At 35.1% G+C, this 20,054-nt stretch overlaps 1 protein-coding gene across 1 annotated transcript in view; it reads right to left on the bottom strand.

Moving 5' to 3' along the window:
• Positions 1 to 20,054, bottom strand: part of C1H3orf52 (chromosome 1 C3orf52 homolog) — a 49,158-nt gene that overhangs the window by 14,107 nt on the left and 14,997 nt on the right. Inside the window, exons 2-3 of the mRNA XM_074214485.1 lie at positions 14,864 to 14,993; positions 3,914 to 4,044 (exon numbers count right to left, since the gene is read on the bottom strand). Of these exons, the coding sequence (XP_074070586.1) occupies positions 3,914 to 4,044; positions 14,864 to 14,993 (261 nt within the window). The remainder of the gene's footprint in view (positions 1 to 3,913; positions 4,045 to 14,863; positions 14,994 to 20,054) is intronic.

Raw genomic sequence — 20,054 nt, 5'->3', positions numbered from 1 at the left:
AGGCAGAGTAATTTAGAGTCACTATATAAATCATTTTTCTTTGTATCAGTGAATGAACTGTGCATTTGAAATGCCAAGTTGAAAATCAATAAGAAATATAATTTCTATTACTGGGATAGCTATGAATAATTCTGACACTGATTATTTCTCTCCCCTTCCTCCTTCTTCTCTCCTTCTTCTCCCTCCTCCCAAAAAAAGAACTAGATGGATGATATCATTGATATAGGGAACTCTCTCCACCAATGAAGGCTGGCAACTTTTCTGCAACTTGTACTGATGGGACCTAAATGTTAAATGATTTGCCCAGAGTCACAGAACTAGTACATATTTGAAGCATGTCTTGAACCCAGGTGTTCCTGTAATTCCATGTAATATCAATAATAGTAGTTCTCAAACATTTACATCTGTATGTGGAAATCAAATAAAACTTCTCAGACACCTAATCGAGAGTGTGAAGAAAAGAGAAGATGACTCACTCTGACTCAGAGGATAATTAGAAAACAAGTTCAGGGCTCTGATTATCAGAGAGTCTGTCACCAACTTCCTAGTGAAGGTGTAAACAGGTTGGACTTTGCCTTAAAAGAGGGAACACAAAGAATGGGAAGGGGAAGTAAAGTGGAACTAATTTCTTGATAACTCATCTATAAGATGACATCATCTTAAAATTTCTTGATGACTCATCTTTGCTTGTTCAATATTTAGCATGGTGTCCAAAATGATAGAAGAATCTTAGATCAAAGCACTAATAGTAGAGGGAAGAAAAATTTGGCAGGTAATTAGGAGAAAATGAAGGAATATTATGTTTTGCAAATTGTGTTAAGGAAGGGAATACCTCCTACACGATTCCCCAATAATCCACCTTCAAGAATATCTAGAAATTGGTATAAAAAAGGGAAAGATGACAAACAAGTAAAAAAAGAAGACTCACTTGGAACTATTTCCAAAGAGCTATAAAATTGTGTATACTCTTTGACCCAGCAATACCAACTCTATATTCCATAGAGAGGGGGGAGAGAGAGAGGAAAGGAGAGGAGAGGGAAGGAGAGGGAAAGAGTGGGTGGAGGGGAAGGGAGGGGAGAGGAGGAAAGGAAGAAAGAAAGAAAGAAAGAAAGAAAGAAAGAAAGAAAGAAAGAAAGAAAGAAAGAAAGAAAGAAAGAAAGAAAGAAAGAAAGAAAGAAAGAAAGAAAGAAAGAAAGAAAGAAAGAAAATTGAAAGAAAAAATTAAAGAATGGAGAGAAAAAGAGGAAGAAAGAAAGAAATGAAAGAATGAAGGGAGAGAGAAAGAGGAAGGAAGGAAGGAGGAAGGGAAGAAGAAAGGAAAAAATGAAAGAAGGAAAAGAATACACATACACACATATCTCAGGGTTTTTTTGTGGTAGCAAAGAATTGGACATTGAGGGGATGTCCATCAGCTGGGGAATGACTGAACAGGTTGTGGTATGTGATTGTGATGGAATATTATTCTGCTCTGAGAAAAGACAAGCAAGGTTCTCTCAGAATAATCTGGAAAGACTTATAAAATGAAGTGATCAGAACCAGGACCAGAGGGCACACAATAACAGCAGTATTATATGATTATCAGCTGTGAAAGACCCAAATACTCAGATCAACACAAAGATCCTAGACAATGCCAAAAGGCTCATGATGAAAACAGTTATCCACCTCCATAGAAAGAACCAATAGAGTCTAAATGAAGATTGAAACAAACTTTTTTTAACTTTATTTTTCCTTGGGTTTTTTTTTGGGGGGGGTCTAGGTTTTCTTTCCCAATATAACTAATATTGAAAATATGTTTTGAAAAACTACATGTATGACCTCTATCAAATTGTTTACCTTCTCAACAAAAGGAATAGGAAGGAGAGAGGGAGAGAAAATATGGAACTAAAGTTTTTTAAATGAATATTTAAAATTGTTTTTACAAGTAATTGGGAATTTTAAGTAATTTTTAAAAATTTATTTTAAAAATTTAAGAATTTTTAAGTAATTAAAAAAACAAACATAGAATCATAGGTTAAAAGCTGGAAGGGACATCTGAAGTTCTCTAGTTCAACTTCCTTAATTTTACAGAAGAGCAATATAAGGTTCAAAGAGGCCAAATAACTAGTGTGACATCACATAGGTAATGAGTGTCAGAGTCAGTATTTGAAACCAACCCCCTGACCCAGCCCCCCCCCCCACTTCAAATCTCAAGAACTTCCAAATATTCCTATTCCTTAGGCTGTGACTATAAAGATTTTCCTATCTATTCAGAAAAGAAAAGAAAGTCTAGTTCCCTTCTCTGCTCCTATTTTGCTATTGGGATGAAGGACAAGTCTCTGGGCTTCAGGTTTCTTTTTTTTTCAGCAGCTATAAATCAGGAATGAAAATATGCCCCACCCTTCAAAGGGATGTAATGGTAATAAATGAGCTGTCCCCTTGGCAGGGCCAGGTCCCCGGATCAATGAGACGAGGTGAGACACACATTTGAACATTCCTTTTGCCTTTAATCTAGAGAGTTATCAGTCCAGAGCAGGATTTTACCCTTTAGAAGGGTGTGTTTCTGGACTGGAAGTTCCTGTCAAGATTTTCTAGATAATAAAGGGCAAGGAGTATTTCATAATGAAGACTATTAACAGGAAGTAGAAAATAATGAGAAAGAAAAACAAATCACCCAAAGAAACAAACATTACCACAAAAGATGCCATAAAACGTCATCCTTAGGAGCTCAGGGGGTTTTCCATAGGATAAACTGAAAGAAATCACACTCTATAGGAACCCTCACATGGAGCCAAATGGAAATCAAATGATAATTCAGTCTTATTATATTCCCAAACCCAGTTCATTTTTTGCTTACTTCTGAAGTATACAGGGGTGGATACTGGCTAGAACCATAACTCTCAGGTAGAATTTATTCTCATAGAAGTAATGTATATGGTACTTGATCCAATTCTAAAAATTGACCATCTTAAGAGACCAAATCAATACCAATTTGAGTATTAGGTTAGATCAATCTATCAAAACTTCTAAATTATTATCAAGGAAGAAAAGTAGTTGAATTGTGGAGTCTAGGATCAAATATGTATTCTCACTGAACTCTGTAATTATTAATAACCAAGGTAGACTCTCAAAAAGAAAGAAGAAAATGTATTTCTTTCTTTCTTTTTTTTCAAGGCCATGGGGGTTAAGTGGCTTGCCCAAGGCCACACAGCTAGGTAATTATTAAGTGTCTGAGGTCAGACTTGAACTCAGGTACTCCTGACCCCAGGGCCAGTGCTCTATCCACTGTGCCACTAGCCACCCTGAGAAAATATATTTCTGACATCGTTTTTTTGCAGAGGTGGTAATGGGAATGGTATGGATAGGGAAAATCAAATAGTTCAGTTCTTATGTCATTTAATTTTACTGAACTTATTTTTTGTCTATTTAAAAAGTGTATTATAAAGGATGACTTTCTGAGTGAAGCAGGGGAGGGTGATATAAAAATCAAATATCAATACACTTTATAAAAATGATTTCTCTCAAATTTGTTGGCCTAGGAATTTTCTGGAATGGGTCCATAAATAAAAAAGGTTCTAAGAGAACAAACTCCAGGTCAGTCTCATATTAATCCCATTCCTAACCTATCAAGGCATTTGTGTAGTCTTGATGCATTTGGCTACAGGTCAATCACTATCATTCACTATTTACCTAGCACCACCACTGAGCAAAGAGGAGAGAAAAGAATGAAGAGAGTGTATCTTGGAGAACTCATTATAATTATAATAATAATAATGATAAACACATTTAAATAGTATTTTAAAATTTATAAAAACATTTTTAAACTTTGTCTTCTGTCCAAATCAAAAAGAAAAGTTCAAGACCAAAGACAGTTGCAATTATCCTGTTATGTTAACTATTAACAGCTAAATTTGAGAGCAAAAAAAGGTGCAATTACATTTTGACTGAGCTCATTAGATAATGTATCCTCTTCATCCATACATTCTTCTGGAACCTTTAGTGTAATCATAAATGTTTTATTAGATGCTAATTCAAGTATTTCATTTTCATCTTCATCACTGTAGCTTGCTAAAATGAAAAAAACAAAAAAGAAAATCAAATTAAAATAGTCCTTGAGAATAAATTAAAAGAATTTATATATTCTAATGGATATTGGGAAGAAGGAAGGTAAAGTATTGTATTATATAGTAACACAAAGCAAAGTCACAGTTTGTATAGCATAGATACAACTAGAAACACATTAAGAAAAATCAGCTTAATTCAGATGAATGACCCTAAAAGGCCACCAGTAAGGCTCACCTATAAATTCACTTTGTGAATATTGAGCCTTATCTACTTTAATTCTCACATTCCCACACACATCAGATTCTGGAATGAAAGGCATTAATTCAGCTTGGCTAACAGAAAACCACAACACAGGTCTAATTTAAAAGTTGTCCACAGATTTAAGAGAAAAACCAGGGTAGAGTCTCAAAGGGTCAGGGAGGAGAACCTGTATCTGATTGTTATTCATCGCCTAAATACAGGAAATACAAATTGGTTCAACTATTCTGAAAAAGAATTTGAAACTTCACCCAATATGTCACTAAATTATTCAAATCACTAAACTTTAAGCCAATGATAATACTAATGGACTTTCTCAAAAGATCAAAGAAATAGAGAAAGAATAGGGAAATTGGGAAAAAGATCCAAATGTATCCATATGTATCAAAGAATCCAAAAACCTTTATAGTAACACTTTTTTTGTAAAAAGTAAATGGGTGTCTATCAATTGGCAATGATTGAAATAAATTATGGTATTTGCATAATATAAAAGAGATTTAGTCAGAGAAACATGAAAAGATATATTTTAAAAAACAGAACAAAGTAACTTGAGCCAGAAAAATAATTTACTCAGTAAAGACATTGTAAAGAAAAAATAGGGCATCTAGATGCCACAGCCTCTAAAATCTGGCCCCAGACACTTATTAATTGTGTGACCCTAGGCAAATATCTGCCTCAGTTTCCTCATCTGTAAAATGAGCTGGAGAAGGAAATGGTAAACCACTCCAAAATCTTTGCCCACAAAACCCAAAATAGGATTTTGATGAGTTATACACATTTGAAACAAATTAAGAAAAACAATTTTCAAAGACTTAAGAATTCTGATCAATTTAGTAAACCATTATGACTCTAGAAGACTGATAATATATGAACCATACTTCCCACATATCATCAGGAAAGTGATAGCCTAAAAGTACAGGATGAGACATATTTCTGACACTGTGAAGATGTGGATCTGTTTTTCTAGAATATGTTTATTTTTTACAAAAGAAGCTTTTTTAGCCTTTTTTTTATGTTTTGTTATTTGTTTTGGTTTTTTTTTTTGCTTACTGTAGCAGTCATGAAAGGAGAGGATAGTTAATAGTGATTTTTTAAAAACACAAAAGAAAAGAATGCTAATTAAACATTAGTAAATATATATAGTAAAGAGAAGAAAGTTCTGAAAGAAAGGAAAAAACAGAATAGCAAAAGAATTACAATAGTAATTTCATTATATACATAAAATGAGTTGGATATAATTCAACTTCACAATTTCATATGCAATGTTCTTTTTCTGTTGTTTGTATATGAAAATGATCATATTTATTAAAGTCTATACATCCTTATAATAAAATATTAAATGACTCACTTTTGTATTATTAGGAAGTCAAAATAAAGAAGTTACTTTGATGCAAGGACTATTCCCTTAAATGTAGAAAAAACAGATATCTTATTGTCTGATCTTGTTACCTCTTAGACTTCTCTTCTCTTTAAGGATATTATTTCTCTCTCATCACACCCAATTTGGATCAAGGTACAACATGGAAACAAAGTAAAGACTGACAGAGTGCTTTCTGTGGGGTGGGGGGGTGGGGGGAGGGAAGCAAGTTTGGGGGAAAATTGTAAAACTCAAATAATATCTTTAATAAAAATAAATTTAAAAAAAGAAGTTACTTTGACCAATAAAACTAAAAGTAGAATGAAAATAATGTTTTTCCTTCATTTCCAAAGAAAACCATGACATCAGGGAGGTGATGCCATGACATGCACATGAATTGGATTTGAGTGAGGGGGGTTGTGCTAAGTCACCAACCTCACTTTCTCCTCTAGAGCCATCTGGATCCAGTGGTCAGAAACGTATCAAGACTGAGATAACCCTGGATGAGGGATAATCAAGGTTAAATGTCTTGCCCAAGGTCATACAGCTAGCAAGTGGCAAATGTTAGGTGTTGGATTCAAATTCCTACACTCCAGAATCCAAAGCCAGTGCTATATCCAAGACTACATTATAAAGACTGGCCACTCCCCTCAAGTCCCTGACATATCTTTTAAAATGGAGAGGGTCTATTATCATTATTTTTTAAACTAGTCTTTGCCTTGGACTAATATATGAAATTAAAATATTGATAAAATATTTGCCAAACAGAAAATAGACTGTTGGGTTTTTTTTTTTTGCAAGACAAACGGGGTTAAGTGGCTTGCCCAAGGCCACACAGCTAGGTAATTATTAAATGTCTGAGACTGGATTTGAACCCAGATACTCCTGACTCCAAGGTCAGTGCTCTATCCACTATACCACCTAGCCGCCCCAGAGAAAATAGACTTTGAACTTGGTCTCTCACTCTGCAGTGTTTAGAAATTATATTCTTAGACAGTGAGCTTTATGTTTCTACGTATGTTCTAATGAACTCTTGCTATTATCTAATTTTTTTTAATCAGTTCAATTTAAAGGAAAAAAACAAATCTAGAATTAGGGAGCTGCTACTATAGCTGAAAAAACAGTTATTCATCCTTAGTTCAATGCTACCCAGTGAATTAGGGAACTATATATATGTTACTGCCCCTTGGAATATGGGAAATTAAATGAGTAGGAGAAATTCAGCTCCTGCTTCTTGGTGACCTCATTTAACAAAACTCAGTCATCAAACCTGGTAGTAATGATCTGCAGTGGCCATTGAAAAGGTAAATTGCCTACAGTTGAATAAATCTCAGCGTAACAGATAGGCTAATAAAAAACCAAAAGAATATTTTAACAGTTTCCTAGAAAAAATGATAAATAGGAGAAATAAAAAGGAGGAATGATAATATTATACCTTTCTTAAGTCACATTGCTTCTATAGCAGATGCAATGAACATAGATTATGTGCAGAATTCCAAAGGATTCCAATGAAAGGTAGTATGGTAGAGTAGATAGCATACTGAACTTGGAGTCAGTAAGGCCTAGCAATTTTATCTTTGACCTTGCCTACCTCTATGACATTGGACAACTTCATCTTTCTAAAACTCAACCTTCTGGGCATTGGACTCAAGGATGCCCAAGGTCCCCTCCATTGCTAAATCTAAGAACCTCTAATCATATGGCCCCAAAGGTCAAATGTAGGCATAAAGTTAAGGAGAAATCTCTAATAGGCCTTGATTACATGTCTTCCACATTGAATAGGCCACACACATATTGGTCTTCATGCATTCATTCTAGAAATATTTATTAAATGTCTTCTACATATTGGGAAATGTGCTAGACTTCAGCGTGGGTAATACAAAAAGTTATAAGCTATAGTGTCTGACCTGTATGAACTCAAAATTTAGTAGGCAAGATGTTCAGTACTAAGTGCTCAGAGAATAATGTAATAAATAAATGCCTTGGAAAGAATTGGAAATCCAGTAAATGTCCTTGGGGAATGGTTTAGCAAACTGTGGTATATGTATGTCATGGAATACTATTGTTCTATTAGAAACCAGGAGGGACGGGATTTCAGGGAAACCTGGAGGGATTTGCATGAACTGATGCTGAGTGAGATGAGCAGAACCAGAAAAACACTGTACACCCTAACAGCAACATGGGAGTGATGTTCAACCTTGAAGGACTTGCTCATTCCATCAGCACAACAATTGGGAACAATTTTTGGCTGTCTGCAAAGGAGAATACCATCTGTATCCAGATAAGGAGCTGTGGAGTTTGAACAACGTACAAGGACTATGCCCTTTAATTTGGAAAAAAAAAACCCAGATGTCTTATGGTTTGATCTGGTTACCTCTGAGAATTCTGTTCTCTTTAAGGATATGATTTCTCTCTCATCACACCCAATTTGGATCGAGGTACAACATGGAAACAAAGTAAAGACTGACGGAGTGCTATCTGTGGGGTGGGGGTGAGGGGAGGGAAGCAAGATTGGGGGAAAACTGTAAAACTCAAATAATATCTTTAATAAAAATTAAAAAAAAATAAATGCCTTGGGAGTGAAGAGAAGAGAAAATGAATGATTGAGAAAGATTTCATGTAGGAAAGGGGACTCATATAACAACAACAATAACTATGATGATGATCACAATAATAATAATAAAAGCACCTAGAATTTATATGTCAATTTAAAACTTGAAAAGTGCCTAACTTAAATGACCTCATTTGGCAAGATGGAAAGTTAAGACTTAAAAAAGCTGGCAGTGGAAAGGAGAGAGATGGAAAGGAATGACATTCCAGGAAGGAGAAATAGTTTGTGCAAAGGTTTAAAGGCCCTGTTCCAAGATGGGGAGGGGGGGAGGAACAAGTTCGTCTAAAGTTCAAATTCTTAAACAGCAAATAGTGGAAGATAAGATTGAAGACTTAGATAGAGACCAGACCAAGTAGTTTATCCTTTAGTCAGTGAAGAAGTACTAACAATTCATGAGCAGTAAGGTAAATGTGCCAAGGGATATGTTAGGAAAATTACCTGGCAAGTGCATGTAGTATGTATTGAAAGGGGAAAGGGATTAGAGGTGGAGATGATGGTTTGGAGTCCATTGCAAAAGTACAAACATGAGATTATGAGAATCTAAACTAGTTTGCAGCAGGAATGGAAAAATAAGAATGGACATGATGAACATTGCCCAGAAAGGAATTACAGAAATTGCTGAGGAAGGCAATGGGTAGGCTTTAGAAGCGTTTAAAGAGGAGGAGCCAAGGAAGATAAGAATGATGGCACCATGGACAAATTTAGAGACAGAATTTTGAAGATGAAACTAAGATCTCAAATAGTTAGGGAATTTACTCCTGGTCACTCAGCTGAGATCAGAATCAAGTTCTTCATCTTATCGGGGACTGGAGTGGGAAAAAAATGGAAGAAGACTAGGTTTGGTAGGAAAAGATGACTTTGGTTTTATAGATGATCATTTTTAAAATGGTGATGGGGCACTGATGCTAGGATGTTTAGCAAACAATTGGAGATTGGGAACTGAAGTGCTTGGGACCTAGATATATTCATTTTTGAGAACCATCGAATTGCAGGAGGTGGCTAAGCATAGTGGCCCACAACTGCTACTATGGATGGTGAAACTCATAGATCCCTTGAACTCAGAAGTTCTAATCTGCAATAGAACTAAAACAATCATAAATTATCTTATAATGTCACAAAAATCCAACATTAAGGACTGGAAAACTTGTCTAAGGAAGGGAATTTGGTACAGGTCAGTAAGAGTGGGTCAAAGCTTCCCTGTTGATCAGCAATGAGATCAGGTCTATAAATAGCCCCTGCATTTCTAGAATGGTTGAGCTTAGGAGACCCAGGGAGACCAGAAAGAGACATTGTCTCCCTTATATAGTAAGTAGTTCAGTAAATATTTGTTGGATGAAGAGGGTATAACTATAGCATGGTAGAGCATGATAAAAATAGACCATGTGGACAAGTTCACTTACTTTGACAGTGTCCTTTCCAGGGAGGTATTCTCATGTTGAGAATGAGGTTGATACATACATTGTTAGAGCTAATTTAGTATTTGGGAGACTCCAAAAGAAAGTTGGAGAGAAGAGGTATTAGACTAACTATAGAGTCGTTATGCTGACCTTATTGCTATATATCTGTGAAACCTGGACAGTCTACCAGCGCCATGCCAGGAAACTGAATCACTTCCATTTAAATTGTCAGGAAGATTCTGAAGATCACCTGGCCGGAGAAGATACCAGACACTGAGGTCCTTTCTTGAGCCAAACTGACAAACATTCCAACATTACCACAGAGAGTACAACTATGATGGACTGGACACTTTAGAATGCCAGATGTATGCTTGCCAAAAAAAACTATTTTATGGAGAACTCACATAGGGCAAGTGCTCACAAGGGGGTCAGAAGAAGTGATACCAAGATACCCTGAAGGTTTCCCTTAAGAACTTTAAAATTGATTGTACAACCTGGGCACAGGGCATAGGACCTCCCAGAATGGCATGCCCTCATCAGTGAGGGTATTGTGCTCTATGAGCAAGGTAGAATTGAAGTAGCTCAAAGGAAATATGACATACTTAAATTTAGAGAAACCAGCCCAAGTGTTTTGGGTCCAAACTATGACAGAGCACTCTGAGCTCTTATTGGTCTCATCAGCCACAGTCAGACCCACTATAACTCATCCCTAACATAGTGATGTCATTTTGGTTCATTCATCCATAACGAAAACCAAGAACCAACCACCAGATATTGGTTCAAGAGAAGATGGGATAAGGATTAGCCTTGAAAAGGAGATACAACTTCCTGTAACAGGAAGGAAAAGAAGAAAACTGTATAATATTATTGAATGAAGAGGATGAGTCAAAATTGTTACTCATTTATAGTGCACCAAAGTTGACAAAGGACTTCAGAGAAAGATAATTTGATTCTCTGAAGTAATGAGATAGGTATGGTTATAGAAACATCTACGATACATGAGACACATTGCTAGGGGCTATGGAAGCCTGTATGGAAGATGTATAAGACCTAGTCCCTGTTATCCAGAATCTTGGCATCGACCTCTGCCAACAAACTGGAATTTTCCCATGAGTCATCCTATATTAGGAATCTTAGGTTTATGAAACCTGTCTGGCTACTAATAAAATGTGGTGTCATAAATTATCTTCTGAGACTCATTCCCCCTTCCGAAGGAAAACAACTCTTTTTTTCATAGAATCACTTCAACATGTCATTAAAAAATAAATAGGGGCAGCTAGGTGTTGCAGTGGCTAGAGCACCAACCTTGAAGTCAGGAGAACATGAGTTCAAATCTCATCTCAGACACTTAATACTTACTTAGTTGGGTGACTTTGGGCAAGTCCCTTAATCCCATAGCTTTACAAAAACAGATAAAATAAAATAAAATTCTAAACCACGCTTTGGGATGAGGAAGGGAACCCAGGAGGGATGTGTGATATTATCAAATCATTTTTATTATACATCTGATTATACTTTGTTTAATATAGTGTGAGCTCTCTGCAGTGACATGATCAATTCTTTTCCTTAAACAGGCTAGGGAGAATTTATTCTGAGACAAGAAAACAGTTCTCTCTTATACAAGTAGAGATATGCTACACAGATGTTTCCTTAAATGGAATAAACATTCAATCTTAGAAAAATAAATGGATCTTCAAAACAAGGAGCCAGTGAGCCTCTCTAGGGATCATCCCAAGTCTATCATGTTTCTTCTCTTTATTTTTTCATATTTTTATGAGTATCTGACAGAAGGCAAGTAAGTACCTCACATGTCTACCTACTCCAATCTATCCTCTACATGCGCCAAATAAATTTTTCTAAAGTACAAAACTGCCCATATTATTCCTTTCATTTTCTGATTCAATAAATTCCAATGGCTCCCTATTACCTCTAGGACAAAAAATAAGCTATTTTAACATTTAAGGCTTTTCAGAACTATCCCCTCTTGTCTTTCGAGTCTTTCCAATACATAGGATATCTCAAAAATCTTGGTACAGTTTTAACTTCAAACCTTAATTGCGTAAAACTACACTAAGATTTTTGGAACACCCTATATACATTACTCACCTCCACCTACTTTTAGATCCAGCCATACTAGCCTACATGCCCTTCTTCACCCATGGAGATGTTCCTAGCCTCCAAGTTGCTGTATAGCTCTCTCTGATGCCTGGAATACTCTCATTTCTTGACTCCATACTCTTAGAATTGCCTACCTTTTTTTAAGACTCAATACTCTTCAAGAAGACGGCTCAAAGGCCATCTTCTGCAGGTCTTTCCCAGTTCCCCAAATTATTAATGCATTCCCCTTTAATATATATAGTTTATATTCAGACATGTGCTGTTCAATGATTGGCAACCAACTCTCTTTTTAACTCTCAAAAAGAGGGATAAGATGTGTGTTTGTGTATATGCATGTATGTATGTGTGTGTGTGTGTGTGTGTGTGTGTGTATACAGGATTCACTTTAAAGTTTTTTTAGGCTAGACAATCAATAAAACAAGAAATCAAACCCTTATTTGCAGATGTGATTTTTGAGGTATAAATTGCACTGAAAATTTAAGACTGGATCTCATGTGCATCCCTACAATTTGGATCTTGTTTACCTATTTATGTACACACCTACTCTCTTTAGGATGCAGGCTCCTTGAGGGCAGGGAAAGTTTTGGCTTTTTCTTTGTACTCTCAACCCTGTACCAGGTACAAGATGAAGAATACTAATGAAGTCAGAAGGGTGATGTATTGATTTACAAATGAATTGTATTTAGGTGATGTAGAGCTATGCAGAGTCATCAGCTGCACTCTCTCCTCCAGCCTTTGGAATCCAGTGGAAAGAGATAGGTTGAGACAATTGGGGATGGTCTTAGATGCAGGGGGGACACATTGGTCTTTTTCAATTTAGGTCTTTCCTTATCTCAGTTTGTCTAAGGCAACATCCATTCAGTGGTTAAAAGCTGGGTTAGAACTGAGTCAAAAGAGGGTCTAGTTTGCTTTCCCTAAAAGAATCAGTCTGAAAGGGAAAGACCCTTAGAGTTTTGGGCCAGAACAGAAAACAATTGCCATTTGACTCACTCTGAGCTATCCAAACAATAAATAAGGCTTGAACTGGGATCTAATATTGATCAGTCTGTGAAAGTTAGAATAATATGGATTTAAAGACATAGTCAAGTAGCTCCATTTGAATTGCAACAGACCTTTTTCAAAGCCTGTTTTTTCAGAACTATATTTCAAGAAATCATAAATGAAACTACAGAAGGCAAAATGGCATATAGTAAACACTTTTTAAAAATGACTGTTGATTGAAGTGTATCATGATTGCTAAGGAAAGTGAGTGATTCTTAGGAAATTGCAACTTTTTTTTGAGTTGGATTAGAATTTGGTCCAACCTGCGTCACAATATTATAACTAACCAGTGGTCACCTAGCTTCTACTAGATTTCCCATGGGAGGGATTCTATCTGGGTACATCCCATTATACTTTCAGGCAGTTTCAATTGTTGAGAGGTTTTTTTTTCCCGAAATCAAGTCAAAATTTGCTTTTCTGCAATGTTTGCTCATTGCTCTAGCTCTGACTCTGGAGTTAAACATAATAAATCCCTCTTCCTCATGAGGACTCTTTTAATATTTGAAAACAACCACTATATCCCCAAGGAAAAAATAATAATGTTTTTGTTATCCCCCCAAAGGTTTTTATTTCTTTCTACATTTATATTAAATTGATTGGTGACTTCATATGCATTTATTCATCACCCCAGGCTTCTTATCTTTTTAATTCTTTGATTTTTATGGCTTAGCAGTTTTCAAAGTGATTTCACCTATTACATAATCTTATCCTCTTAACTAGTCTCTGAAGGAGGCAGAACAGATGTTATCATACTGACTGAACAGATGAGGAAATAATTTCAGAAAGCTTTAATGTCATTTTCCAGGTTACACAGAGGTTTCAGAAGGAAAATTTCCAATTCTTATTCCTTTTTTTAGGTTTTTTTTTTTGCAAGGCAAATGGGGTTAAGTGACTTGCCCAAGGCCACACAGCTAGGTAATTATTAAGTGTCTGAGGCTAGATTTGAACTCAGGTACTCTTGACCCCAGGGCCAGCATTCTATCTACTGAGCCACCTAGCCACCCCCCAATTCTTATTCTTGTGCTCAAATCTCTGAAATCTATTCTACATTCTGATTCCAAGTCCCTAATTTGTTTTCTCCCTGCCATTTCCTCCCCCTATATTCCTTATTTTTTAAATTTTTATTTCTAGTTCAAAATTCTCTCCCTTCTTCTAGGCCCTCTGCTACCCATTGAGAATTACATAGCCATTATACATATGAAATCACGTAAAATGTATTACCACATTAGCAATGTTGTGAGAAAAGAAAGAAAAATAATTATGAAAAATAATGCTTCAGTCTTCCTTCATTCATAGTTCATCAATTATCTCTCTAGAGATAAATAACATTTTCACAGATCTTTATAATTTTCATAATTATTTTATTGATCAGAATGGCAAAATCTTTTACAACTGATCATCATTACAATATATTTCTGTTACAATATACAAGGTTTTCCAGGTTTTTCCTGAAACCATTCTCTTTGTCATTTCTTATAGCACAATAGTATTTCATTTACAATCATACCATATCTTGTTCAACCATTCCCCAATTAATTGGCATCTCTTTACTTTCTAATTTCTTTGCTACTACAGAAAGAGCTGCTATAAATATTTTTGTGCATTTGAGTCTTTTCCTTTTTTCTTTGATCTCTTTGGGGTAATAGACCCAGTAGTAATATTTCTAAGTCAAAGGCTATACAGTTTTATAGCCTTCTGGGCATAATTCCAAATTGTTCTCAGAATGTCTAGCATCTTCATTTTTCTTTTCCATCATATTAGCAAATCTGATGGATGTAGAGTGGTAACATTATTTTAATATCTATTTCTCTATTTATTAGTGATTTAGTGCATTTTATATAACCATTTGAAAATTTTAATGACCTTCTGAAAATTGCCTGCTCATATCCTTTAATCACTTATCAATTAGGGAATGATTTTTATATTAATAAATCTAACACGTCTCTAATTTTCAAATCACTTCCATATCCATGAGCTCCACTTCTAGGTCACTGAAAATAATCTTATATATGAATAAAATTATTTTTTAAAAATTCTTACCTTCATGGATAATATAGCTTATAAAAATCATTAGAATGAAACCTATGATGATAGAAACAATTGCCATCCACAATTTACACCTCCCCTTCACAGGCTCATTGCAGAATTTCCAGGGATTTTGTCGCCTAACCTAGAAAATAGAAGGACATGGTCAGCTAGGATTAAACAAGGTAGCAAAGTAGATTTTTAAGAGTCTTCCAAAAAGTAGCTATCTGAAAAAATGTTAGCATATCTCCCCAAAGTTTACACTAACAAGAAATTGCTACACATAGAATACACATCTGCAAAATAAACTTATCTCTGCAATTTGGAATTATGTCCAAAGGCAATAAAAATGTGCATCCTGTATCCTGAAGAGATCCTGAAAAGGGGTAAAAATTCCACATGTACAAAAATATTCATAGCAGCTCTTTTCATGGTGGCAAAGAATTGGATATTGAGAGATGCTCATCAATCAGGGAATGGCTGAACAAATTGTGGTATCTGGATGTGATGGAATGCTATTGTTCTATAAGAAATCATGAGGGACAGGATTTCAGAAAAGCCTGGAAAGACTTGCATGAATTGATGCTGAGTGAAATGAGCAGAACAGAAGAACGTTATATACACTATCAACAAAATGGGGTGATGATCAACCATGATGGACTTATTCATTTCAGCAGTAAAAAGACAATTTTTAAAAATTTGTGATGGAAAAATACCATCCATATCCAGAGAAGGAACTGTGGAGTTTAAATGAAGGCCAAAGCTTATTACCCTCAATTTTTAAAAGTTATATTATGTATTATTAATTTTGTTATATCTAATGTTTTCTTTCTTCCATTTGGATCTGATAATTCTCTCCCAACACGTTCAATTTCGATCTATGTATAGCATGATTACAAATATAAAACCTATATCAGATTGCCTTCTGTTGGGGGGGAGGAGGAGGGAGGGAAGGAAAGGAGGGAGAAAAATTGTAAAACTCAAAGCCTTGCAAAAAAAAGGTTGGTTAAATAAAGCACCAGCCTTGGAGTCAGGAGTACCTGGGTTCAAATCGGGTCTCAGACACTTAATAATTACCTAGCTGTGTGGCCTTGGGCAAGCCACTTAACCCCATTTGCCTTGCAAAAAAACAAAACAAAACAACAACAAAAAAAGTTGGTTAAAAAAACTACCATTCTATATAGTTGGAAATATAAATGAAATATTTATTTAAAAAAAAAAGAATAAACTTATCTCTGATGAAGAGTGCCAGAATCCATAAGTATTACGCTCAGACAAGGATTATCATCACCTGTTCTTTTGGGAAAGGGAACATTTCTGCAGCCAAGGTCATAACTAGGGCAAGCTAACCTGTGCTATACCCTAGACTCCTGAAATATTAAGAGTACACAAAAGTATACCAAGTGAGCTCCCTAACTCAACCTACTAATAACTTGGGATCTTCAATCATCCCCAACATATTAATGTCAGGATATGTTACCCCCTCACACCTCTACCAGTTGATTAAAAGACACTGTTTCTTGCCTTGGGTACCAATATTGTTAGTTATGGTTCTGTAATTGATCATTATCAAAATTGTAAAATGTTGGGAGGATAACAGCAGCTTTCAGCTTGAACCATTTCCCTTGACTTTAAAACTCAATTTCTTTCTTAACTATTCTATCTAAACTTCAAGACTCATCTCAGATTTGACCATCTTAAGAGCCCAGCCTTAACCATTAAGTTCTAAGAGAGTGTTCCTTCTGAATGCCTACATCACAGAAAACTGAGTTTCCCCAACCTCCTTGAAGGTAAAGACAGTATTCTGTACTTCTTTGAGGCCTTGCCTCACTTTCTCCTAATGCCCACCCAATGGAGTTGACATTTCATATTTCTTGATTCTTCAGTAGAACATCAGAAGTCCTCCAAAGACTCCAAAGTCCCTGCTACAAGAAATTATTCATTGAATTTATCTTATCTTGGCCTTTAGTCACAAAGCGAAGCTTGAAATATCATGAATAAGGATAAAAATGTTGGAACATGGAATGGGGATTGGAATAGATACAGGAAACCCCTTCTGGGTTAAGAATACTCCCTGGAACTTAACAAAAAGTGTTGTGCTCCTTCTATCCAGGACTACATATTGATCCTGTCATAAAATTCATCTTCTAAAGAAATAAAGAGATAGATCAGTAGAATAGATGATCAAAGTAATCTCGTGCATGATAAACCCTAAGAGCTAATTTGAGAAAAATTGCTGGGAAAACTGGAAGACAGCATGGCAGAAATTAACCATAGACCAACATCTTACACTGTATATACCAAGATAAATTCAGAAGAAATACATGATTAGATACAAAGGATGACACCATAAGCAAATTAGGGGAACATGGAATAATTTACCTATCAGATCTATGGATAAGAAAAGCATTTATGACCAAATAAGAGACAGCATTACAAAATATGAAATGAATATTTTTGATTATATCATACAACCAAAGCCAATGCAACCAAGATAGAAGGAAAGCTGGGGTGGGGGTGGGCGGTAGAATTTAACATCAAGTGTCTCTGATAAAGACCTCATTTCTCAAACATATAGAGTCAAATTTGCAAGAATTAAGTAATATCTCAATTGATAAAGGGTGAAAGAATATAAATAGGCAGTTTTCAGATAAAAAAATCAAAACTATCCATAGTCATATGAAAAACACTTTAAATTACTATTGATTAGAAAAATACAAAATAAAACAACTCTGAGGTACCACTTCATACCTATCAGATTGGCTAATATGACAGAACAGGAAAATGATAAATGTTGGAGGATATGTGGGAAAATTAGGGCACTATTTCATTGTTGGAGTTTGTAAACTAATCCAACTATTCTTAAGAATACTTTGAAACTATGCCAAAAGAGTTATAATACTATGCATATCTTTTGATACAGCAATAACACTATTAGATCTGTATGCAAAAGAGATTTTTATAAAGGGGAAAAGACCTATTTATCCATAGATATTTATAGCAGCTCTTTTTGTAGTAGCAAAAAATTGAAAATTGAGAGGATGCCCATAATTGGGGAATGACTGAACAAGTTGTGGCATGGGATAGTAATGGAATACTATTGGGCTATAAGAAATGACAAAGGGAATAGTTTCAAGAAAAACCTGTAAAGACTAACATGAACTGACATAGAGTGAAGTGAGCAGAACCAGTAGAACATTGTACATAGTAATATCAATAATGTTAACTGGTCAGTTGTGAAAGACTGAGCTATGCTTAGCAAAATACAATGATCTAAGACAATTCCAAAGGACTCATAATGAAAAATGCTATCCACCTCTAGAGAAAAAACTGATGGAGTCTGGATGCAGATGGAAGCATAATATTTTTCACCATCTTCATTTTTTGTGGGAATTTTTGGTTTATGGTTTTTTTTCACAACATGACTAATATAAAAATATTTTGCATGATTTCCCATGTATAAACTATATCAAATTGCTTTTTATTTCAGAAGGGGGGGAAGAGGGAGAGAATTTGAAATTCAAAACCTTTGAAAATGAAAATAGGAAAAATATTATTGAAAAAATGAAATTATCTTCTAGATATATATTACCTAAAATTATGGATAATTTTCTAGACAAGAGGACTCTCTGGGTGGAAACGTTTTGTAAATGAACCCTTACATTCTTGGAGGTCACAAATAATAGCTTGTAGAATTCATAGGAAGTCAGAGTTTCAGATAAGGAGAGATATTATTATTTTTGGTCCTTGAATAAGAGAGACCCAGGGTCAATCTAACTCATATGATCTTGGGCCAGGAAGGTCCAAGATCTTGAAAGGTTATATAATTCATTTCTTTGATTCCAAATGATACCTTATCTTCATTCTCTCTATATGTCTCCCAACTATCCAACTAAGGGGTTTATAAGAGTAGAACATTACACAGAAGTCATATATTTTTAAATATGTTTACTGATTTTGCTGATTTTTTCTTAAAAATATTTGTTATAAAAGATAGAAGGAGGGATATAAGTAGAAATCTAGGTGATATAAAAAATGCTAACAATAAAATTTATGTTTAATAATTTTAAAAAAGAGCCTTGTATGGTTTCAAAGATATTCACTTCATAATCTCTTTTAGAAATGTTTTGTTTTGTCTTAAGTGTTTTTTTTTTGAGTGGGTAAGAGGTATGGCAGCTATGTAGAGCAATGAATAAAATGTTGGAGTTGAAATCAGGAAGATTCATATTACTAAGTTCAAATCTTGCCTCAGATACTTATTAGCTATGTGACCCTGGGTGAGTCACTTAACTTGATTGCTTCAGTTCTTTATTTATAAAATGAGCTGTCTTTGCCAAGAAAACCCCAAAAGGTATCACAAAGAGTTGGACATTACTGAAAAGATACAACAGAGGTATGGACCTCAGATTTTATCAGTCTAGGAAATTTCCATTATAATAACTCCTTTCAATGATATATATCAACAACTTGTCAATACTCATGGCTAAATTAGTCTTAAGAGAGCTAAGGGCACTAATGACTTGTCTAGAAATATATAGCAGAATACGTACTTCAATCTACATCTTTTTGTAACTTTTACCAGAATTTAATAACCCTCACCTACATGAACTCATCCTTCTATTCAACTTAAATCCCTCACTATTAGCTTAAATTCCTTGCTTTATATAATAGAAAAAAACCTGATAATTAGCTTTAACTTCATGATATTTTCACATCTAGGAAGGGTTATCTTGTTGCTATCATTTTCAGTTTCCTTTTAGCCACTTAACTTCTCCCTCTACATCAGGGATTGTGCAGTTTTAGAATATACAAAGTAGAAATATGCCTTTTTTTTTTTCTTTCTCCCACCAGGACCTTTTCTCTCTTAGCTTACATTCTAAGCCAATGCAGTGACCACACAATGGTATTCCATTTTATTGGGTTGGGGTGAAGGGAAGCATGAAATCCTCCACCAAACTCACAAACATTCATAGTATTTCCCTCTACAAATTTGTACAGACTGGGTATACACTCTATTGCTAAGAAAGTCATGTTTCTTCATGGTGTCTGGCTGTCTGCTGAAGATCTTAAAATTCTCCATAATTCTCCTTTAGTTAGAATCAAGGCTCAGCCTGGATATTCTAACAAAGGCTGAAAAGGAGGATAAGATTACCATTAATCTCAAATATGCATGTACCCTATCAGAAGCAGATATTAAACAAGTAAA

This window comes from Macrotis lagotis, chromosome 1, assembly GCF_037893015.1.
Source record: "Macrotis lagotis isolate mMagLag1 chromosome 1, bilby.v1.9.chrom.fasta, whole genome shotgun sequence".
Lineage (NCBI taxonomy): Eukaryota > Metazoa > Chordata > Mammalia > Peramelemorphia > Peramelidae > Macrotis > Macrotis lagotis.
The sequence above is the reverse complement of the archived record's forward strand: the minus strand, read 5'-3'. Positions and strand labels throughout refer to the sequence as shown.